Genomic DNA, 25,297 nt, shown 5'->3' with positions numbered 1-25,297 from the left:
TCTTGATAATTCTACTTCTCTGAACACCAAGGGAACAGCATCTTCTGGTAGCTACCAACAGAGCATGAAGCCAGGGGTTTGCTCTCCTGACAAGAGGCTAAGTATTAGGAAATGCTAGACCCAAAGGTCCTATCTATGGTCATCATCACAACTGACTCATGAGATAAATGAAATTTCTCTTTGTTGGACTTAAAATGTTATGATGATCTACATTTTGCCTTGAAGGTGTGCTATCTCATTTCTGTCCGTAATTGTAGGGGAGTTGGGGTGTGGTAAAGAAGTGTTTCCTAATTTAGCAGGGAGCTTGGTATCCTTTTTTGGTCCTGACAGCAGTACTCAGAACACTGAGCTCAGTTAAATATTTCACCTGAGGACATACTGCTACTCAGTAGTAGAACTTTCAGGATTCAGATCCCTGTCCATGCTCTTGACACTATATGCTTTCCCCGAACTTCATTAGACCCTTTATCCCCCACTGCATTCTAGGTACTACTATTCAGAAGTTGCCCTTAAGTCATAACATTTGTAATTTGAAATGAGTGGATGGTAATTATTTGTTAATTATTGTTGGATTACACCTCACCTTGTGTGCATATTGTTACTAGGGCCATTAGAATTCAGTGGTGACTGGTAGCTCTTTATAAACTTTCTTCAAAGAATTAACTGAAGCTTCCATTGGAGACAAAAGGAAAATCGAATTTTAAGCCATGATAATTCCCCTATCTGACCACACAACGCAGCTGTTCACACTTACAGAAGGGCATCCTTTACACTCGCTCTGGAACTCCTGTCCCACAATGGGAAGGGCCCTGTACTCCGAATCAACTGCTTTAATTATGGCTGCAACCTGCTTTCCAGGTATCAGTCTTGGGCCTGCTTCAGTGGTCTTCAGCTCTAATTTCTGCCTGCACAACCAAGGAAGAGAAATATCACATTAGCAGCTTTATTTTGAGTGAACAAGCTACTGATTGCCATTCTTTTGGCAAACCAGATACTAATTTATTCACACTATGTAAGTCCATGTCTTTCAAACTGCAATATCTCAGTAGCAGAAACCTCAAGATAATTATGAAATCTTTCTGGAACAACAATTTTACTCAAAGGTTTGAAACTAAAAGTCTGGATTTAAGAGAATACAGGGAAGAAAACTTGCCTGGATGCTGAAGAAGATTATGTGATGTCACTTCTTTTAAATTTAGCCCTGCTTTCTGAAAATATCATCCATACAACCACTTATTAACTAAGACAATTAAGAAAAATCTTATTTACTGAAAATGGCTTCCACGATATTTTTGCCTGAAATGCTCTTTCAGAACCTTGTCTCTCTCCCATCAAGAGGTAGAGTCTGCATCCCTATCCTTGATCCTGGGCAGGACTCTGTGATTTTCCCCAACTAAGAGAGGGAGAATGGAAGGAAACTATTTGACTTCTAAGGCTAAATCTTAAAAGGAAATTCAGCTTTCATCCGGAATGTCAGCAGCACATGTCCCTTTGGAGACTTGAGCTGCCATGTACAAAGCCTGGCTCCCTGAAGCCACCATTCTGAAAGGCCACATGTTGACAAAGAGAAATGCTTGGGGAGCCTCAGTAGTTTGAGTCTTCCCAGTCCAGATAACAAATAGGTGAGGGAGCAACCTTTGAACCAGCTCTGGTCAGTGACTGCCACTGCAGAACAGACACCAAACAAGGAGTGCCTCGCTGAGCCAAGGCAAGACCCAGAATTCTGACAGAATAATAAAATGACTGCTGCTTTTTGCACTACTAAATTGGGAGTGGTTTGCTGTAGGGCAGTGGAAACCTGATAGACCTGATAAGTAATTTAAAATATTTATTTTATATGAAAATACATGAAAACAATATGGTGCAAAGTAAAATGCAAAATTCTATCCAGATGAGACTTCAAAAAAAATTTCAAGCATTTATAGTTTGAGGCACTTCTCCCAAGCCTTTGCATCCACTGCCCTCTGATATTAGAGCTACTTGAGAGAAAGCATTTGACAAGCGATGGCATAAGGTAGAATACATTTAATGCTAGGAAATCTTCTAAATTAAAATCTGAAAATAACATATACTCTTAGATTTGAAAGTTCTAGTTCTCAAGCCCCTGAGAACTTCTGACCAGAGAAATTTTCACACACTGAAATAACGGGCTTGAATATGGTATTATAAATCAAAAATACAAAAATTCTGTTGTATCACTTTACTATGGAACTTTTTATGTGTTTCTTACAATAATAACAACTTTTTATGTGTTTCTTAACAACAACATAAACAACAACAACAACAACAGATATCTCAAGGAGAAAACATGCAAATGCTACCACTTTTTAACCTTACCATTGGAAAGATCTGACAGAGAAATTAGAAAATAAACTAGAATGAATCAAGTAGTTTGCTTTTTTAAAATGTAAATCTATTCAGTAAATGATTGATATAATTTTAAATGAAGTTGTATTAAAAACAGTATTTAATATATGCCATATATTATTGTAGATGATGTGAAAACTAAAGGTGAACAAGATATAATCACAGTTTCCAAGAAACTAACAGTCAAACTAAGGAAGCACTATATATATATGTAATATATATATAAAACATACATACATTTAACATTTCTAACATGTATATTTAAAAACCAAATATAATAATATATCAAAGAATAGGAAAGAAAATTTAAATTCCATCATTATCTTACTTTGATACTATATTGCCTGCAATGGTTTGTAGGAAATTCATCCGAAAAGCATGTGTCTCTTCTGCGAACACAGCTATAACAAAGCTGTCTTCTATCTTATAGGTAGTGACAGATGTGGCTTTTGAAGTGACGCCCAAGACCTAAATAAATACATAAATAAATAAATATTTGGAGTTGTAACAATCAGCTTTTTATCTTTGAATCAAGTCAAATAGCAAACTCTCTTCTAATCTTCAAAAGAGCTTCCTCTTTTTAAATTTTATTTTGTTATGTTAAGCACCGTACATTACATCATTAGTTCTTGATGTAGTGTTCCATGATTCATTGTTTGCGTATAACACCCAGTGCTCAAGAGCTTCCTCTTAACACCTTCCCTTCACCACCCAAACTTATAACATATGAAAATAAACCTTTTTCATTTGGTATTGTGTGAAACAATACCCTAAACTAAAAATTATAAATGTTCCCAAATTATATTGTTACCTTATTCTTCTATTATTTTAAATTAATCTCTACAAAATGTAATTACTTGGATGCCTTAAAGAGGATGATATCAATCATACCTGATTTGAGGTTGTAAATCCAGACCTCTCTATTTTGCATGAATCCAAGGCCTTAATTTTGGTCACTTTGTCCTGATGAGCCTGGTATGTCACCTTACAATCCCCAGAGATATCTACCTAAAAAGAAAAGTAAAAATACAACTTTTGGGATTGTCACATGGACCGTTTAAATTCTAGTGGGAAGCAGCCTGAAAACTGGGGTTCCTGATATTGCCATGGGAGACTGCTTTTTTGTCCAGGCTGACAAGACAGAAGGATAGGAAGAATTCAGTGTCTCCTGAAGCATGTGGATTCTTTTCCATCCTCTTTTGTTGAGTCTTATCAGCACCTTCTATTGCCCCAGTAAAAATAAAGGATTTCCTACTTCTCTCTAACATCTAGTAAGAATTGGACAAATGGCGTGGTCATAATCAAAACCTCTGGTAAGTGGATAATTATGTGGAAAGGGGATTTGACTTTTAATGCTGTATCTAGATGTGAGTATGTGTGTGCATGCGCTCTTTTGACTAGCTGAATATAATTAGAAATCCTTAAAAACTTGTGGGATTAATTCAACTCATTATAAGTCACATTAACAATTTGAGTGTGGGCAAATGTATATCAGTACAGATTGCTTAGCTTCTCTGAGCCTTCCCTTGGGTCTCGACCAGCACCACACGTAGCCTTTATTCTAGTAAACTACCCAATACTTCCTTGGCCCAGCCCTGCCAATTAGATTTTCTCACCCACTCATGGGTTGGCTGAATTCAGAACAGGTAACTCAGACTCAGCTCTGCCTTTGGCTCAAAGTGTGATACTGGGGGAGCCCTTAACCTCTCTAGTTTAACCTCAGTTTCTTCATCTGTAAAATGAAGGGGGTTGGTAGAGACCACTGGTTCCCCAAACTGACAGTGCGTCCAAACTATCTGAGAAAACTTACAATACAGATGCTCAGGTCCTCCCTGATCTATTGAATCAGAATCTCTGCAGGGAATCTGTATCTTAAATAAGGTCCCCATGGGATAGTGATGTACAGTGACGCCACTGAAATGCTCCCCAATGTTTTCTACATCTCTATCGTTTAGTCATTCCATAAGTCTCCTTAATATAATGGATTCTAATTTCTTTCACCCTGTATTTGAGTATAAATTGGGGTAAATGGCAATTTGTTTCACATGTAAGTGAGACTTAACCATGCTACTCACCTTTTCTGAGCATTACCATAGTAGTAACTTTTTTACTGAATTTCTACAAATTTCTATTCATATTGCTCCATATGAGCAATTTTGGTAACTATTGACAAATAATATTCTGGATCCTTAATATTAATAAGTACCTCGTTGGTGGTTCCAGAGCTTAACTGCATCTGAAATAGGCTAGCCAGGCCTCTCTTGAGATTTTCTATGGCCACTGGCTCATTTGGATATGAGTAGAACTCTTTGACCTGGGGGAAAAAAAGACAAACATATATGAAGCAAAAATGCATCATTTATCAATTTGGTTAAATAATTAGCAGGAAAGATCAGATTTTCACCCCTATCAATCTGGGACACAGAGATCTGTTACTCCAAAGCTGGGATTTCTTTTTTTATGAAAAGATGTTATTTAAGTTCCTAAGAAGCTAGACCATGAAAATATAAAATTCTGGGAGACAGACAATTAAGGCTCTGAACATGATGGACATAGCCTAGGGAAGGAAAAAGTACACCGATTTAGACTGGGATTTCTGTGAAAGCAAGAAGGATTGTCCAAGGAAGAGAGATCAGGAATATTTTCTTTGAACGTATCAATATGTTCCCTACCTGTAACTCTGCCTGAAACAAAAATGAACCAATGTTTAAAATAACAAAGAAATCAGTTATTGGAAGAGAATGGCAATTACCATACTTGACACTCATGAGCTTAGCACAACCTCTAAGGGCTATGACCAGCACCTACACATGGTCATAATGCCCACGGACAAAATTCCACAGGGGTGACTTTCTCTGGCCCTCCAGAGCATTCATGTTGACCCTGGATATAAGGAGATAGAGATGGTTGGAGGATTTGAGGTTGAGATTGCTACCATTGCATGGCCTGCCACAGGCACTGCTTTGAGGCCCTTCAGAAGGCAGGAAATGAGGTTGAAATGAGGAGGATGACTGTGACTTGTCTGTAATAGTCAATGGCTTAGCTTTGTTTTATCCTTGATATTTATAGGCCCAGGGGTGATAACAATGTCTCATACCATTTTGATAATTTAGGTCATGTTTAAGAAACAAGAATAAAAATACAAAGAGAATTTTCTGGAAGGTCTGTTACTTTTCACCCTGTATTAACTCCAAACACCTCACACAATTTAGAAGTAGAGGATGGATATGGCTTCCTTGTAAAAATCCCCAAGATCTATGGTAATTATAGCTGAGCATTCCTACTGGAAATATCCTGAATGCCTTTATTCTAGTAAACTTTGAAACCAACCATGATTTCTCAAGCAAAACAGAAAGCTCAGTAATTATGCAATGAATTCAGTTAATACCAATCTGAACAATTCAACCTATATGAAAATTCTCTCATACCTTAGAAGAGAATATTTTGCCTGAATTAGCCAAACAAGCGCCTCAAATCTCTATCTGTATTTTCTACGTATACTCTGCCTAGTGACAAATTTACTAGGTACTTTATCCAGCAATCAATTTTAGTCATTATACTGAATGAACCTATAAAAGTTGGAATTGTGTTTGTCCAGGTTAAAAAGGAACTGGAATGGTGGCCTCAGCATCTGAAAATCCATGGTATCATATTCTCAAACAAATCACTGGCAATTTCTCAGATCCAAGGTTGAGTTTCTGATGTTCTATTTTGTAAACTGGGTCTTCTTTCCTTTTCAGAATTACAGTGTAACTTCCTTTTCAAATTTCTGGGAGTATATCTCCAGATATCATGATTACTAAAGGTTCACAAGTGGATCGCTTAAACCCAGACACAGCCAGAAGGACTCACTTAGTGGCAATATGCATAGCCAACGGCCTGAGCCTTAAGTACTTCAGAAAGCAAAGAGGAGCCATTAAATGGTGAAAATATTTGTACAGTCATCAGTATCCTCACTTTCCTGCCAGGCTATAAATTGTGCCTGAAGTATTTATATAAAGTTTTACTTAAAATTTCAGGAAACCTAGTTCTCTGATTTAATCTTTGGACTACAGAAAAGATTAAATGCTCTTTTATCAATGGCCCATGCCTACGGATCAAGCTTTGATCTTGACTGCTAGATCTCTAAGAAAATGGTGTTAGCAACTTTTTTCCCCTAATAGATTGAACAATGTAAACCTGGAAGACAAAAGAGATTTTTTTTCATTCTTCTATTAATTTTTATTGTTTCCCTAAAACTAGAAAAGTGGACAAATCTGTCTTTCCTCACGTGTATGACTGCTATCTTTGGGACCTAAATACTGTTCTTTTAGCGCAGACCAATGAGATTCAAAGTAAAGACAGCTCTGGTATCCATATTAGCTAAATGTCAAAACTGTTAGAATTGAGTAGGTTCTCAATAATTAAAAAAATAAGTCAGAACTTTGCAGTTCAATCCATGTGGCTGTCACAGCAATAATCTTAAATTCATTATTTTGCAACAGGAACCAAGTAAGTTTTATTACATTTAGGCCATAAAGCTGATTTACTTCATTCAGTTCTGAAATGAGCTCTGAATATCTGAGAGCACAGGACTCTTATCTAAATTCACAGTGCCGACAGCTTCTGGAAAGCAACAGGGACACCAGCCAGTTACAAACTAAGTCTTAAACCCAAGGAAACCAAACATAGAGGAAGATGGGTGAGTTGTGGAGAAGGCGATGCAGTGCCTCTTTCTGTCAAATTTTGAGGGCCAATTTTGCCTTGGAATCAGTAGGGATTCATATTTCTTCCTTAGGAAAAAAAAAATGCATCTATACATCCCCTTAATTTATACATTCTTTAAGAATAAGAGAAAGCAAAATTCCATTAACTGGCCCAAACAGCAAAAATAAAAAGAATCCCAGCAAACAGACTAATCATTTTATTTAATCTACTTAGCTGGAGCTATATCTCTAAATATATCTTTGATACATATATCTAACAGAGTATAGCTAGGCAATGACACATTGGAAAACAGACAAGAGAAGATAACATATGAAGAATTGAAGGTTTTCAAGGTGTCATATTTCTTATGGAGGTTCAGCGTGTGTAAAGGAGCCACACTGCCAGATTCAGAGAACAAATCAATGCCTAGAAACAACACAAAATAAAGCGCCAACTCAGCAGCCATGTGGTTAATTTAATCAATACTGACAGTGAAAACCAGAAATGGAAATCTGGTAATTACCCAATTAATTGGATTAGCATTTCAGGCCCAAAAAAGAATCCACGCATCTTTTGCTTGTCAGTGTTAATCAACTTAACCAGGAAACTGTCATGTTTCCAACTTCACTTATGATTTGTAGACAAAACTAGAGCCATGCCCAAACACCTATGTAGGGAAGATGAGTGGGCATGGAAAAAAGAGGATGTGCAATAAATATTCATCTGAGTGTTTTAATGGGCTCTCTTTTATAAAATAAATATAGGAGCTTCAAACAGGGGCTCTGGAAGGACAAAAAAACACACACTGCTGAGCATCCTTGAAATCACAGAAATTTCAGGGGGTAAAACTTAATTTGAGCCTGGGGTAGAACATACTTTTTAAAAAAAACTGCCAATCAGCAGTTCAGCCTTTCCTTTCATAATTCCTCTCATAGTAAACTGAAGTGATCATTTAAATAATGATCTTTCTGACAGTGATGTGGCTGAAAATTCCACATGGCTTCTTAGTCTCCAGGGTCATATTTTTTTTTCCAACGAGTACTTTATCATATCATTGATAGATACCACAGTGCACTTTAACCTGAGGCTATCGTAAATCATTACAATCACAGCTCGTATAGAATTGGCATGTTGGAGTCACCGAAATAATGATGTGGCAGCTCCATCCCAGCCTTTGAACAGTGAGGGCACCGAGTCCTTTTGTGTGTGTAACAAAAGACTTTGTACTCAACTGCTACCCAAGGCTATAAAATGGTAGGTTGTCATTAAGATTATAAATGCAACTAATATTTTATGGGTTCAAGTGTCTTTCCACATTGGAAGGCCAGAGAGGAAAAAGACAGTATTTCATGTTGTTGTGCCATATGAAAATCAAGTGAGTTAATAGATACATTGAAGGGTGAAATAGGAATATTACAAGTCAACCAAAGAGATGATGCTTCCCCAAATCATTACAGCTGGAAGACAGTATAATGTAGAGGTTTCCAACCTAGCCTCTGAAATAAGTCAGAACTTTGCATTTTATTAGAGCTTCTATTTTAATACCACCTCCACCACTTGCCAGTTGTGTGACCCTAGGCAAATTTCTTTACTGCTCTTAACTTTGGTTTCCTCATCTATTACAAGATGCTTCCCAGAGCTGTCCTGAGGATAGAAGAGATAATTCATGTAATACCTTCAGCCTCTGGTGCACAATAAGTGCTCAGTCTGATTTAGCTATTATTAAGCAAACAATAACCAAAGCCATTTTCAAAGTTCAACTCATTTTAGCCCCAGGTAACCTTATATGCTCATTCCTTTAGTTTACAAACATTCATTGAGTCCCCACTATGAGCAAGGCACTGAATATACAGAGTTAAAGACACAATTGCTGCTCATGAGCTTACTCTGAATACTGACTGCAGACAAGGAGAGAATTTCAACATACTGTGATAAACACCAAATAGAAACAAGCCTAGGAGAACATGGGGTTTGGGAGAATGCTGGGAAAGTCTTCTGGAACACCAAGTCAGTCGGTACAAGGCATGGTTCTGGGTACTTTGGGGAGGAAGGGAGTGGAAGGGCATGAAGGAGAGAGGGAGGGCCTGGAATATAAAGAGGAATGGGAATTTTCTCTACCGAAACCCATAATCTAGTAATGAACGCAAATGACCAAAAGGATAGTGATAAGGGTCCATGAGTGAGCTACAAGGTGCTAAGAGAGTTTTAAAGAGGGGTGGTTATTTCTAACTGGTTGGGAGGATACAAACTTTATAAAAGAAAGGGCCTGTGAGCAAAGCCTGAGGCATGCTAAGTATTTTGACAAGGAGAAGAGAGGCATTCTTGAGATGGGGATTCATATTTGATTGTAGAAGTAACAACACAAGAATCGCTTTTTAGTACTTTCTATAAAAATGCACATCATTATTAGCAATACATCACATGTCTGAAATTTATAATTTAAAGTATTTGCTTTCACCTTTATTTTGAATCTAGAAAATTTTAATCTAGAGACATTTTGGAGATGTGTAGCATTTTAACTCTAATGATCTCTTACTGTTTTTCTACTTTGGTACCTAAAATTGAGCATCTTTACAGATACATTTTTATGTATGTCAATATAATATCTATGCTTTTTATAAGCCCACATATGTAATGTCTAGTAATTCACTGATCACAATTGTGTCTCAATTCCAAACATATTTAGACCATTTTAATAGACGATAATAAAATCGTAAGTAATGCACACTTATAGAATTCTCTGAGCAAACTTCCAAATGGATATTATAGTGTTCATTCATCACTTTGGTATATAAAATGCTTTTGAAACTCATAGTTTTTAAATAAGCTGTAAGTGCTTTTTTAAAAAATCAACTCTACCTTAGGAATGCTATGTCCTTTCAAAAGCTTCAGTTTTTGTACATTAGCCAGATACTGATATTCTCATGAGTTAATATCATTAATCTAAGTTAGATCATTTTAATCTCATAATTTGTCTACTTTCCTGAATGATGTACACAATCACCTGTGATGACCTAGTGTGTTACAATATCTTTCTAATCCTTCCTAATTTAATAATATACCTTTTAAGAATGCTTCTCAATAAACAAATACTTGATTCTACTATAAAGATTTTCATAAAAATGAGAAACAAATGGCTAAAAAATATGTGAATTCAATGCCTTGATTTACTTCTGAAGTATTTAGTTTGCAATCTCTACTTATTAGTTCTTGAAAAAGTTCCATGTACTATGAAACTAATGATATCATGATTACCTCAAAATAATAACTACTGAAGGGAAGAAAAATTTGAAGTAGGAGAAAAAAGATGTAGGACCCCCAAAATCACTTTTACCTTTCCATGGACTAGATGAAGGAGCACAGGTCTTTGTAAAGCTTCCAAGTTTTCTTTTCTTATGATTTTGGGTGGGTTTTTTCCTTTGAAAATGCTCTTCTCTCCTCTGTGCTCATTCACATTTTCAACATTTACATCTTTCATCTGGAATCATGGAAAGAAACCTGTTAGAAAAACTTGCTATATCTATTTCCATCACAGTCTCTTAGAAAATAAAATGGTAAAGCAATAAACAGGGTTGTCCATAATGTATTCTGTTGTTTTTCAATTCATGATTCATAGGACTTCGCCATTAACTTTAAAAGAATGGAGAAGGTATCCAAAAATTGGGTTTTTGAATTAGGTAAAAAAAATACTGATTCTTAAAGAAATCTGTGAATTCAGGTTTACAATAATGACTGGAAGGTGGCTCTTTTTTGTTAGTCACTCTCCTTGTTCATGTTGACTGTTGCTGTCTGCCTGGTCTCTTCACTTTCTTTACCATTTTTTGAAAGGAATCCTAACCCACTGTACTTCACTTACACACACAAAATTAAAAATGAACAGTCTGGTTACTGAACAAGGAAGTACCTAATGGTTTCCATAGAGTACTTTACTGTTCTATTGGGAAATGGCTCAGAGAGATGGATGATGAAGTTTTGACCCAACTTGGAAGACACAAGAGACATCCAAAGAAGCAAAGATCACTTGGTACACGTATTACAGTGACACCTCATTATAAAGTTTATCAACAACTCTTATCAGTTATAAGGGAACAGATAGATCTTGGTCCGGTGTACCTGTTTCACACTAACATGTGGAAGAATAACTGACTTTACTAGAGAAATCTATTGCCTTTAGGCCCTTGAAAGCAAATATGGAATCACCATATATTAAAACTGAAAGTTCAAGGCCTCAAAGGCCAACTAATTTGACCTCCTTTCTCAACACATAAATCTAAATTATCATAACTGACCAAACACTGCCATTCAGGACAGCACCTGGTTCTTACCTCAGGAAGAACACAGAATAGGTTCACTCCTTCATGGGTAATTCTATTTGTTATATGGAAGAACTCAGAAAAATTGAGACCTCCCAATTTATCTCTTCTTTCAGCTAGAGTCGTCTTAATTGTTTTTCAAATGACATGGATTCTAGACTTCTCACACCTAGAACATCTCAAATGAATTCTAGTTTAATGTGCCCATTAATCCAAAACATAGAACTGGATATCATGCTATAGTTACTTACCAGCATATGCCTTCTTTCGCTTGTTTCAACAACTCGGAAAGACCAGATCACTTTTGATTAGCAAAAACTTCAAAACTGTAGATCTACATATTTTAGTGATAGATAACAAACTAAATGGATATATAACCAAGAGCACAAAAGCGTTGAATGATACACTTCACAAAGACTTTGCTGACATCCAATCTTTGCATTTCTGGTAGAAGATACCTACTGTGATTTGGATCAGTTGGTCATCATCGCCATCAGGGTTCCTCCAGAGTAAGATGACGTCCACATTTGATGAAATTCGGTAGCCTACACTGTCTTGTTGTTTTCCTTTGCCCCGATCAAGAAAAACTTCAGTGGAATATGTGAGTTTGTACAGCCGGTCATTGTTTAATGAGAGACCAGTTGTGTGACCTGCATAAAGATTGTGACACAAATCAAGTCTCAGTTGTAAGGTACCTGTCAGGCCAGGGACTGTGCTTTCTTGCTATCAAAGCATTCTTCATCTAGCACAGTGGTGCCTAGTGGGAGCTTGGTAATATTTGCTAAATGAAAGATGGTTCTATTCTCCATCTGCTGAAATTATAGACTTGAACAGCAATAAGAACTAACAAACAAATAAGCTTCCATTTCAGAAAACTTTTGTTTGTATCCCTAATCAATAATCAGAGTATCTAAATATTGCCCTGGTTGAACCATGGAACATATTTTAAGGAAATGTCATCATATTGCTTTTAATTATATGAATATGATTTCTCTTCTCCCCCCAGCTTTATTGAGGTATAATGAATATGATTTCAAGTAAGGGTTAGCCAGGAATTGTTTTACAAAATTAATACAAACCATTTGTAATTAAGATATCATTTCAGTACAACAGATCAATGCCAAGGTAATTTTAGGGGTTAGAGGGCAATTCCTTAAATTGGATATTTAAAGACTATCCCCTGTAATTTACTCTATTAATTATAGTAAATATATTACAGTTTATTTAACAATAGTAAACTTTTAGCACAAAGGTACATTTCAAGGCTACACATATGTAAATTTAAATTAGCTGTTCCTGAATAAAATAATGTTTTACTACATAAAATCTTAGTACAGGCTTTAATATGGCAGGGCCAGTTTAATGTCAAATAGTATAGTGAGCCAAAATAATTAATATATGGAGCAGTTCACACACTCTCTAATTCAGCTTAACTTAACCCAAAGAAATGTGAAGGAGTAGGATCAAATCTTTCAAACCTAATGGGGTAGGTACCATTATTAGTCTCCTTTTAAAGATAAGGAAAGGGAAGGGCATAGAGATTATACATTTTACCCAAGGTTACCCAGACAGTTAGCGATAGAACCAGGACTTGAACCCAAGCTGTCTGGCTCTAGAGACCATGCTCTTCCTTTACTATACACACCTAAACCTTTAGGTTGAACTCTTTTCCATTCCTAGGGAGAGAGCTAGGGATTCACTCATACATTCAGCAAGGATATACTCAGCACCTCCTACTGGGTGGTAGGCACTTTTCTAGGCTCTGGGGTTATAGTAGTTAATAAGCAGACAAAATATCTGCCTTTGTGACGTTTACACTTGAATGAGGAGGAGATGGGCAATAAAAAATATATAAGCACATACAAAGTGTTAGAAATGCTAATGAAGAAAAATGAAACAAGAAAGGGAATGGGAGTGCTGAGGGAAAACCTTCCTGAGAAGGTAATATTCTGGGCAAAAGCTATTTAGGCTATCCACATGGATATCTGTGGGAGGAGCATTCCTCTCCCCTCCATCCCCACATTTTTACCTTCCCCTCCAACCGCACCCCCCCCCCCGACACACACACACACACATAGAGGTAATAGCAAGTTTAAAGGCCCTGGGGAGAGCTCAGTGTAGGTGTAATGGAGGAAGAGCAGGAAGGCCAAAGAGGCAGGAATTAAGTGAAAGACACTACAAAAGATGAGGTCAGATAGGTACCTATGGGTGACAGGGAGATTTGCAGGGACATGACTTAGAATTTGAGTGAGATGGGAAGCCCCTGGAAAGTTTTGGATGGTGAAGTTATATGTTCTGACAAACCTTCAAAGAAAGGAGATAAGGAGACAAGAAATAGGAATCTAGAAAAGCCAGGAGAAGGAAGTGTGGGAGGCGGGTATCTAAGAGTATACATACAAAAACAGACGGTGTCCAAGCACCAAATCAGGCAGAACCTCAGGTATAAGATACAGAAGACAGAAAAAGTCAGAAAAAGCCTTGAAGGAGATAAAGTCTGTGACTATCTCTTGCTTCCCCTACCTCCACCTCTTCTACATTTTAACTGGGGACATGGCTACAAATTCAAACATTGGTTTTCTGGCCAGGACAGACATTTTGGCCAGAGAGGCCTTCTTTTTATGATGCCTATCGAATTCCACAGAGGGCATAAAGGAAATACATGTCTTATCTAATCCTCACAGCAATTCTGAAAGGTAAGCATTATATGACAAGCTGAGAAAAGCTGACTCTGCTTTCAACCCAACATAGCAGATAGAATGCAGAATTTGATGTTTAAATTACTGAGATCCAAGTTTTGTGGACTACACAAAGATGTCTTCTGGTTAAAATAACTACAAAAAGTTTGTAGGAAGGTAGCCTCTCTTGAATTCCAAAGATTTCCAAAGTATCATGTTGATCATTTTTTCCTTACTTTTACTTTACCAGTCAAAAGAATGTGAAAACAGACAATATATTATAGATCAGTTCTTGACTGTGATTTGGAAGTGATAAAGCATCGGAAAAAATAGGCCTCATTCTAGATCTTTTTCCTACCTTTTTTTTTTTTTTTTAGACATAGAGAGAGAGGGAGTGGGGAAAGGCAGAGGAAGAGAGAGAGAGAGCATCTTAAGCAGGCTCCACACCCAGTGCAGAGCCCAACATGGAGCTTGAGCTCACGACCCTGAGATCATAACCTAAGCCAAAACCAAGAGTCAACAGATGCTTAACCAACTGAACCACCCATGTGCCCCTTTCCTACCTCTTTTAACAGGAGATAAAACCTAAAAGGATTCAAATAAGTGGACTGCTGTAATATTGTCCCTGTTATCCTTTCCTCTTTGATAAGTATTTCTCTGTTTATGTTATTCAGAGATCTGGCAACACTGCACAATGGGAGCATATTCTATTTATACTGTTGACTTACTTCTTTCTTAGGATATTGCTCTATAGAGTATGCAAAACAACATTTTTTTGAAACTGAGGTTAGATAAAACCTCTTCAATGTGCCCCTTCAAATGCATTTAAAAATTTTAAGTGACTTAAAAGCAACAAAACTCTCAGTTTTGAACCTGTTAAGAAATATCTTAAAATATGCATTTATCAAAATTAGATAAATTCAAGATGAGATTTAAAGACACATGCAATAGTGATAAGGATAGGTAATGGGATTTAGGATTCCAACAGAAAACTATAAGGCAAAAAGTAAAAGAGTAGGATGAAGGATAAGGGAAAAAGATTGGAAGATGATTAATGTGAATGGACTGAAATGTACAGGTCAGGCTAGGGACTGAGAGAAAGACTGGAAGCGAAGGGACAGTTCGGGTTTAGAGGTAAGAAGATTAAATAGAACACTCATGCCTGGGTTAGGAAAAGTAAAAGTACTATAAAGAAAACCTGAGGAAAGCACTGAGAATAGATCCACCATGATAAAATACAATTGAAAAAAAGTAGGGAAAATTTGAGTCTTTAGGACATTCATACTCAGTCTATCTCTTCTAAGTAGACCCTAGTCCATACTAATCCTACCCTTACTTCTCTTCAGTCCAACCTGCACTCGGAATCCACCCAGATCTGGGGATTTGCTAAACAGTTGCATTTATAATTAGGTTTGAGATGGGTTTTGAGGTGATACATGAGATCCCCAAATTTATAATGGCCTGATTTTAAAATAGACTTTTACAAGTAGTTTGTTTCTTAAATGTCAATCATTACAGAGGGCAAGGAATCTATAATGAAATCATGGTACCACAATACAAAAAGTTATCACATCCAGGTAGAGAGAGCTGTCAAGTCCTCTACTTTTTATTTATGACATTTGGCATAAGTAGCTTGTAGCATGAAGCTAATGATGCTTAAGCTTTGGGGCCCTCACACCCCTAAGCTCTTTCCAAGGTCTTGGAAGGGTACCCTAGCAATGTGTACACATGCCATATCTTTTTTTACAGTAACATTTGCAAAAGTAAGATATTTTTGCGATCTTTTCTCAAAAATGGCCCCTAAATTGCGTAAGCTTCAGGTTCTAAAACTCTGGAGTTGCCACTGAGCTTGTACACAACAAACTGTAGCTATCTGTCATGTTCTAAACTGTATTTCCTGTATGTCATTGTTGTGTGTGTGTGTGTGTGTGTGTGTTTTAGAATCTTCAGAAGTGCATGTATTGGAAAACATCAAGTTATCCAATTTTCTCCTTTATAGAGTGGGAAAAAATAGAAGTGTACAATAACTACTATAGTTCAATAATTTTTCTCAAAATTATATAAGGGTATTAGATTTGATATTATGATGTATAAATCCCTCATATTTTAAACACTCAACAATTTATTTGGCAGATAATACCAAGTAAGGACTCTATTTTTAAATAATAAACACTTTAGAAAATGGTGAAAAATACTATCTTTAGCTCAAGAACCTAAAGTGTGATTTGCTTATGTGAAATAATTTAAATTTAGCCTTGCATTTATTGCTTCAATAACAAAGATTGTCTCTCAAGAGAAATCTTGAGACAAATTTTATGATCAAAAGCTAGTTATCCCAAAAGTGTTTCAGAAGTTTATAAGTGAATTGTTTTATATCACTTAGAGTACATAGTTATTAAAACTGGACCCTATCATGCTAAGTTATGTGTTAGATCAATTGGTTTTTACAGTGTGTCCTCTTAAGAGACTCTAAAAGTGATTATTTTACATCAGGTGCAATATTTAGAAATCCAAGGAGTTTGTTTATATTCTAGTTGATTTAAAACAAGATTCCATATTAATACATTTCATTCAGCTTTTAGAAACCATCCCTTATAAAATATGTTTGTTCTGAAAGGTATCAATTCATACGTGTTTTTTAAAATCCATGTGTCTTAAAGTAGAAACTATAACTAGCAACACTACTAATCCAAAGATAATAAGTCTTATTTCTTAAATCTATACCATGTAGTTTTATTTTCTTTAATTCACCAATTATGATAATTCTCACTTTTGAATGGTAATGCAATTAAATGCATGCTTTACCATTTCATTCATAATTCTTTGGCAAATCAAATGCCTTTTTCATTGGGTCTAATTCTTCTTGATGTCACATTGCTAAGCAACTAGAAGGAAATTTAAAGACTGTTTTTTTTAAAATCCTCTTTTACAATTTAAATGAAGGAGCTGCATTCAGTGAGTGACCAACCACAGCAGGTAACAATAGCAGGCATTTCTTTTCTCCCTTTTAAAAATAGACCACGAATGAGAAATTGAAGCAAGGAGCACATTAGTCTAAGGGGCTGAAACTAAAAGGAACCTCTGTTTTCTTAATGTATGTAGGAATTTGAATTGGTTTCCATTCCAACCCAGGCATGCCTTCACGAATATTCCAAAGTTATGTAGTTTTGAAGATGGTTTAGTTAGGAGCTCTTTCACTATTCACACACACACACAATTTTTCACTCAATGATTAACATTGAAGTTTAACAAAAACACAAACTTACCTTTAACAGAAGCTGAATATGAGGAAATGAAGCAGAGAAAAAGCACGGCGAGGAGAATCATATTGCCTAGCCACCGTCTAATGCATCCAGTTCCCAGCTAGGAGTCACTGAGAAGTGGACTCTTCTGATGGCAGTGAGGCAGTGACCCTCCTCAGAACCTGCAACAAGCATGTTTATCTTTGGGGAAAGGTCAGATTCCAAACTCCAAAATGAGGACCAAAGTTCACCAAAGAACTCACTATTAATGATTAAACTTAGGTGGGCTGTAGTTTTCGGTCTCTCACTCTATTTAATTATTATTATTTTTTTTACTTAAGAAGGAAAATCAAGAAAATTTTCACTTTTGAGAGCTAAACCGGTCTGCCTTCTTATAAATTCAGAAGTGTTGAAGGACATTTGAGAAAAACTGGTGATGATACTTTTCTGCTCAATACACAGTCATCATCATTCTATATTAAGTGCTTATCTGTACATTTTGCCACTTTATGTGGGAGGGTGGTGAGGATTTTCAAACTAAGCTAAACTTATTTGAATTTTATTATGTCTTTTATGGTCACCTTAGAATTTTTTTATACTATGTGTATGCTGTTATTTAAAAATCACTCTGAATTTTAGGATTTATTTTTAAATTTTTTTTTTTTTAAAGATTTTATTTATTTATTTGACAGAGAGAGACACAGCGAGAGAGGGAACACAAGCAGGGGGAGTGGGAGAGAGAGAAGCAGGCTTCCCGCGGAGCAGGGAGCCTGATGCGGGGCTCGATCCCAGGACCCTGGGATCATGACCTGAGCCGAAGGCAGACGCCCAACGACTGAGCCACCCAGGCGCCCCTATTTTTAAATTTTTAAGTTGTATCACCACCAACCACTTCAAAATAATGTTACAGTAGCTAGAGCTTTCCATTTTGAAAACTAGATGGTTCTCTTTATGTGTGAAATTAATGGGGTTGTAGCATATCAGCACTGTCTATCATTAACATCCTAGCAGGCCAATTGAGGAGATTATAGTAGACCTCGAGCTATTTCTGACAGGAAACACTTGTCTGAGTCCTTGGACTGTCTAGATGGTGTCCCCTATGCTTTCTGAATCCCATTTCTAGGAAGAGAATCAGAGGGGGAGTTCTAGCCCTTAGCACTTTTGCTATAGAAGATTAATTAGGAAATTTCTCTAGAATTAAAGTGAATATCCTAGTATGGCTAAGACTATGCTAACTGAACCAACTCTTGTCCTTGAAAACTCCTGCTAGAGAAACCTGCTATGAGCAAAACCTACTAAAATGAGCTGGTTGGCGTGGGTCGGGGGTGCCTGTGGGGATGTTTTGTCAGGGAATAAAGTACTAGTGAAGGGCTATTTGAATGAACTTGAAAATACTTACAGCCACGTTTAAGTATAAAATGGGTTCTTAAATCCTCCCTCCACTTTCTCAAAACCCTTTTCTAGAATCCTAACCCTAAACTTATATCCTTTAGATAACCCAGATAAAAAACAGCCAACTTAATAGGGTCATAAAATGAAATATAAAATTTTTAAACCTCCCAAGTTAAGCATATTACCTCTTGAAATACATTTTTGTATAAAGAACTGAAGGATGAAAATTGTTTGTCTTTATCATCTATTGAGATTAAAATTTTATTTGCTATCCTAAGTTTCATATACAAATCATGGCTAAAGTACCTATACAAAAATAAAATGTTTGGCTGTGACTACCACCTTAAAAGTATAAATAATAAGTTTTCCTGGGGTAAACAGAAAAGGCCATTCTTAAAAAAAATGTTTGTTGAAGAAATATAAGTTTTTATGAATAACAGGAAATATAAATACAAGGTAATATGAAAGTGCTTTGCTGCTTTACATTTGAATGGATTTCTATGTGCTCCACAATATCTGCGTTACATACATAGTTATATAAAGCCATTATTGACACATAAACTTTACATTCTTATATATTTAAATTAAAGACTGGTTTGATTCATATGTGATTCTATGAAAACTGTCTTTTGTATTTCCATTTGAGGCTCACAGTTACATAGAACTTGTGGTTAGACTATGCTATGCATGCATGATACGTGTCTCTTTGGGTAAAGTACCATTTGTTGTCAAGTGTTTACCAGAGTCCAACCAATAAAAGATGTATCAGTATTGCCTAATAAAATACATGCTGTTTCATTTGAGCATTTGCTTTGGACTAGAAAGCTTCTATGAATCACAGTATTAAACAGTCATTTCAGCATAGGATGTTCAAAGAAGCCTGTTTCTGTTAGTAATAAATAACATCATCCTTTTATATTTTGCTTATAACTTTTACTTTGTACAAAGACATTTGAAAGACTTAAGACTGCTTCACAAGAAACAAAATAAGAATGCCAAACTCTTCCATATTCAGTGAATTTTGTGTGCCAAAGAAGAGGCATTCTCCTCTCTTGCTCAGTTGATCAAGTAGAGCAAATGTGGTATAATATATGTGGAAGATATCTCCCCAAACTCATCACCTATTTTACATGGCATGTGAAGCAGGACAGAAGCACTGCACAGTATAAAAATAACAAGAGCTGCCATCTATGAAACAATTACTATGTATAATACACTATGCTAAGCACTTTAGATTTTTTGTACTATATCCTGACAATCAATTTACATATTAGAAAAATGAGGCTTGGATTAATTTAGTGAAAATAAGAAATATAGAAAAATAAACCTTAAAACCTAATCATTATTCTCCTTTCCTCAAAAAATATTACAGATAGGAAGTGGAAAAATTGATTTCTTAATGATGACAGAGAAATATTAATTGGGACTGTCACTAACTTTAGTAAGTCCATCACAATTTTGTACAGTGGCTAACAGAGCACTTGACTGTTGTGTTTAGATGTTCCAGGCTGAACATAGAGGGGGAAAAACTGATCTGTGCTAACCAGGTCAAAATAAAATAATAGATTTTAAAACCATTCTATTGCAAAGAAATTCTATTGGCCGTACATGACACTGTGGCATATCTGCTATACAACTATTTTGTGGTGACAAATAAGAGACTATGACATAAAGATGAATGACTAATTCCAAAGTGCAGTTGTGTTTCTGTTGAGTATCAGAGGTTATTAGGAGTTAACTCATTTTCATAGATTGGAAGATAATGAACTTCACCCACTAGAGGTTGGAAGGAAATGTATTATCCTACCAGATATAGTAAGTCAGGCTATAAGATAGCTATAGAGAAAAAAAAGTCTTTATAACATTAGAACACCTTACTCTGTTCTTAGGGGAAAAAAACATGACATTAATAGGAAAAAAAAATTTAGAAGGACACTTCAAGTTACCCCTAAGTGGTCATAATAAAGTCTAATAGCATTTTCAATTCAGTGAGGGAGTTAGAATTTTCAAGAGGTCTTGCAAAAAATAATTCTGTTAGGTTGAGAATATTCTTATGATGTGAGGATCTCTTTATACCAAGGCAAAATTATAGGAGAATACATAAACTATTTTAAAAGGTATACCTTAAGAATTCTCTTTGAAAAAATAAAAACCTAAGTGCCTAACACTAAATGTCTTTCCTTAACAAGAATAAACTTGAGACTTAGGTTTGAAACATTTGAAATCTAAGGCTTTCCGAAAAGGATAGTAATTCTCCCAAAATGAAGTTATTAAACAAACTTTACCCTCACCCCCACCTCCACACATACACATATTTGACAACAACAACAACAAATCCTTATGATTCAATAATAACCTGACAGTTCCCTAAGAGTAGTCTAACTTTACATTATCTTTGGCTACAAAAAAAAAAAAAAAAAACTGAATTTCTAGCATTTAAGGAGAGAAATGATGACTCTCTTTCAGTAGACTACTGTAAAGAAAACAAAATTTAAATTTGGATCAGATTGATTTTAATTACTAAGGCAGTCCAGAGATTTCCCATATAGCCTGCACCCAGTTATTCCTATTATTATCTTACATTATTTGTAAGATTTATTTTGGGTTTTTTAAATTAACAAACCAATATTGATACATTATTATTAACTAAGATACTTGCATACCTTATTTTACTGCACTTCACTTTATTGTGCTTTGAAGATCAAATTGGTGCCATTTTTCCAACAGCATTTGCTCACTCTATGACTCTGTGTCACATTTTGGTAATTCTTGCACTATTTCAAACTTTTCCCTTATTAATATATTTTTTATAGTGATCTGTGATTAGTGATATTTGATGTTACTATTGTAACTGTTTTAGGGCACCACAAATCACATCTATATAAGATGGAGAGTTTAATAAATAAATGCGTGTGTTCTGAGTGCTCCACTGACCAGCTATTCCCCCATCTCTCTCCATCTCCTTGGGTCTCCTTATTCCCTGAGACACAATATTGAAATTAGGCCAATTGATAACCCTACAATGGCCTCTAAGTGTTCAAGTGAAAGGAAGAATCACATGTCCCTCACTTTAAATAAAAACTAGAAATGATTAAGTTTAGTAAGGAAAGCATGTTGAAAGCCAAGATAGGCCAAAAGCTAGGCCTCTGGTGCCAAACAATTAGCCAACTTGTGAATGCAAAGTTCTTGAAGGAAATTAATAGTGATAGTCCACTGAATACAAGAGTGGTAAGAAGGTGAATCAGACTTCTTACAAGTATGAAGAAAGGTTGAGAGGTCTGGAGAGATCAAATCAGCCACAACATTCCCTCAAGCTAAAGCTTAATCTAGGGCAAGGTCCTAACTCTCCTCAATTCTCTGAAGGGTGAGAGAGGTGAGGAAGCTATAAAGTTGAAGCTAGCATAAAAGTTTGAAGAAATGTTTGAAGCTAGTAGAGGTTGGTTCATGAAGTTTAAAGAAAAGAGTCATCTCCATAACAAAAAAGTGCAAGGTGAAGCAGCAAGTGCTGATGTAGAAGCTGCAGCAAGTTATCCCGAAGATCTAGCTAAGTAATTCATGAAGGTGGCTACACTAAATAATAGATTTTCAATGTGGAAGAAACAGAAGAAGATGCCATATAGGAATTTTATAGCTAAAGAGAAGTCAATGCCTGGCTTCAAATCTTTAAAGGACAGGCCGACTGTCTTGTTAGGTTCTAATACAGCTTGTGACTTTAGGTTGAAGCCAATGCTCATTTGCCATTCAGAAAATCTTAGGGCCCCTAAGAATCATGCTAAATCTACTCTGCCTGTGCTCTATCAGTGAAACAACAAAGCCTGGATGATAGCACATCTGTTTATCTGTTTATAACATGGTCCACTAAATATTTTAAGTCCACTGTTGAGACCTACTGCTCGGAAAAGACTTCCTTTCAAAATATTATTGCTCATTGACAATGCACCTGGTCACCCAAGAGCTCTGATGGGGACATACAATGAGATTCATGTTTTTTTCATGCCCATTAACACAATATCCATTCTGCAGCCTATGGATCAAGGACTAATTTCAACTTCCAAGTCTTATTATTTACAAAATACATTTCATCAGGCTATAGTTGCCATAGATAAGTGATTCCTCTGGTGAATCTGAGCAAAGTCAATGAAAAACCTTCTGGAAAGGATTCACCAATCTAGACGCCAAGAGAACATTTGTGATTCATGGGAAGAGATCAAAATATCAACATCAACAGGAGTTTGGAAGAAGTCAATCCCAACCCTTAGGGAGTACTCTGAAGGGCTTAAGACTTCGGTGGAGGAAGTAACTACAGATATGGTGGAAACAGCAAGAGAACTAGCATTAGAAGCAAAGCCTGAAGATGTGACAGGATTGTTGCAATCTCATGAAAAAAAAAAAAAACTTAACAGGTGAAAAGTTGCATCTTATGGATGAGTGAAGAAAGTGGTTTCTTGAGATGGAATTTACTCCTGGTGAAGATGCTGTGAAGATCATTGAGACGACAACAAAAGATTTAGAATATTACATTAACTTTTGATGAAGCAATAGCAGCAGGGTTTGAGATGATTGACTCCAATTTTGAAAGAAGCGCTACTGTGGGTAAAATGCTATCAAACAGCATTGTTATGTGTGAGGTGTGAAGTAATAACTCGTGGTTTGGATTTGCCTTTCCCTGATGATTAGTGTTGTTGAGCATCTTCTCATGTGACTGTTGGCGATCTGAATGTTCTCTTGGGGAAAAATGTCTACACAGGTCCTTTGCTCATTTTTTAATCTGGTTGTTTGGGTGTTTGATATTAATTTGTGTATGTTCTTTTATATTTTGGATATTTACCCCTTATTGGATGTATGATTTGCAAATATTTTCTCCCATTCAGTGGGTTGCCTTTTTATTTTGTTGATGGTTTCCTTTACTGTGCAAAATCTTTTTAGTTCAATATAATCCCATTTGGTTTGTTTGGTTTTTTTTAGCTTCTGTTGCCCTTGGACTAGGACACTGGTCCCAAAAAAGTAGTTAAGATTGATGTCCAAAAGCTTATTGCCTATGTTTTCTTTCAGGAGTTTTATGGTTTCAGGACTTATATCCAAACCTTTAGTCTATTTTGAATTTATTTTGTATATAGTGTAAGATAGTGGTCCAGTTTTCCCAACACCATTTATGGAAGAGACTGTTTTTTCACCATTGAATATTTTTGCCTCCTTTGTTATAAATTAATTGACTATATATGCATGGGTTATATATAACCCATCTGGACTATATAGTCAGTTCCATTGATCTATATGTCTGTTTTCATGCCACTACCATACTGTTTTGAATACTGTAGTTTGTAGTATAGTATCAGATAGTGTGATACCTCTGGCTTTGTTCTCCTTCTCAAGATTGCTTTGGCTATTCAGGATCTTTTGGGGTTCCATACAAACATAAGGATTACTTGTTCTAGTTCTGTGCAAAATGCCCTTGGTATTTCGGTGGGGATTGCAATGAATCTGTAAATTGCTTTTGGTAGTATGGGCATTTTAATGATATTAATTCGTCCAATCCAGGAGCATGGTATATATACTTCATCTTCAATTTCTTTCATCAATGTCTTACAGTGTTTCACATACAGGTCTTTCACCTCATTGGTTAAATTTATTCCTAGATATCTTATTTTTGATGCAATAATAAATGGGATTGTCTTAATTTCTCAGATAGTTATTAGTTACAAAATGCAACAGGTTTCTGTATATTATCCTGCAACTTTACTGAAGTCATTTAATAGTTCTAATGGTTTTTTTGGTAAATAAAGCCTTTAGGGTTTTCTATATATAGTATCATGATATCTGCAAGTTGTGACAGTTTTCTTCTTCCTTACCAATCCAGATGCCTTTTATTTCTTTTTCTTGTCTGATTACTGTGGTTAGGACTTCCAGTACTATGTTGAATAAAAGTGGTGACAGTGGACATCCTTATCTTGTTCCTGATCTTAGAGGGAAAGTTTTCAGTTTTTCACATTAAGTATGATGTTAGCTGTGACTTTGTCATATGTGGCCTTTTTTATATTGAGGCATTTCCTTCTATACCCACTTTGTTAAGAATTTTTTTTTATCATAAACTGATGTTGCATTTTGTCAATCTCTGCAGCTATTGAGATGATCATATAATTCATCTTTTGTTTTGTTAATGTGGTGTATCACGTTCATTTATTTGTAGATGTTGAATTATCCTTGCATCCCTAGAATAAATCTCACTTGATCATGACTTATGATTCTTTTAATGTATTGTTGAATTCAGTTTACTAATAATTTGTTGAGAATTTTTGCATCTGTGTTCATCAGGAATATTGATGGTGTCTTTGGTTTTGGTATCAAGATAATGCTGGCCTTGTAAAATGAGTTTGGAAGTGTTCCTCCCTCTTCAATTTTTTATGGAGTAACTTGAGAAGGATAGGTGCTAACTCTTCTTTAAATGTTTGGTGGAATTCACCTGTGAAGTTTTCTGGTCCTAGACTTTTATTTTTTGGAGACTTTAAATTACTGCTTCAATTTCATTACTTATAATTGGTCTATTCAGATTTTCTATTTCTTCATGATTCAGTCTTACAAGGTTGTGTGTTTCTATGAATTTATCAATTTCTTCTAGGTTTTC

The 25,297-nt window shown here is 35.8% G+C and overlaps 1 protein-coding gene across 1 annotated transcript in view; it reads right to left on the bottom strand.

The window, feature by feature from the left end:
• The window catches only part of MTTP (microsomal triglyceride transfer protein), a 54,557-nt gene that overhangs the window by 26,006 nt on the left and 3,254 nt on the right, over positions 1-25,297 (bottom strand). The window contains exons 3-9 of the mRNA XM_032400889.1: positions 17,308-17,465; positions 11,829-12,016; positions 10,388-10,531; positions 4,574-4,681; positions 3,259-3,375; positions 2,696-2,835; positions 755-905 (exon numbers count right to left, since the gene is read on the bottom strand). Coding sequence (XP_032256780.1) covers positions 755-905; positions 2,696-2,835; positions 3,259-3,375; positions 4,574-4,681; positions 10,388-10,531; positions 11,829-12,016; positions 17,308-17,368 — 909 coding nt within the window. The 5' untranslated portion in view covers positions 17,369-17,465. The remainder of the gene's footprint in view (positions 1-754; positions 906-2,695; positions 2,836-3,258; positions 3,376-4,573; positions 4,682-10,387; positions 10,532-11,828; positions 12,017-17,307; positions 17,466-25,297) is intronic.

The sequence above is a fragment of the Phoca vitulina genome, unplaced genomic scaffold (assembly GCF_004348235.1).
Source record: "Phoca vitulina isolate PV1807 unplaced genomic scaffold, GSC_HSeal_1.0 scaffold3, whole genome shotgun sequence".
NCBI lineage: Eukaryota > Metazoa > Chordata > Mammalia > Carnivora > Phocidae > Phoca > Phoca vitulina.
This window is presented reverse-complemented; position numbering and strand designations above follow the sequence as displayed.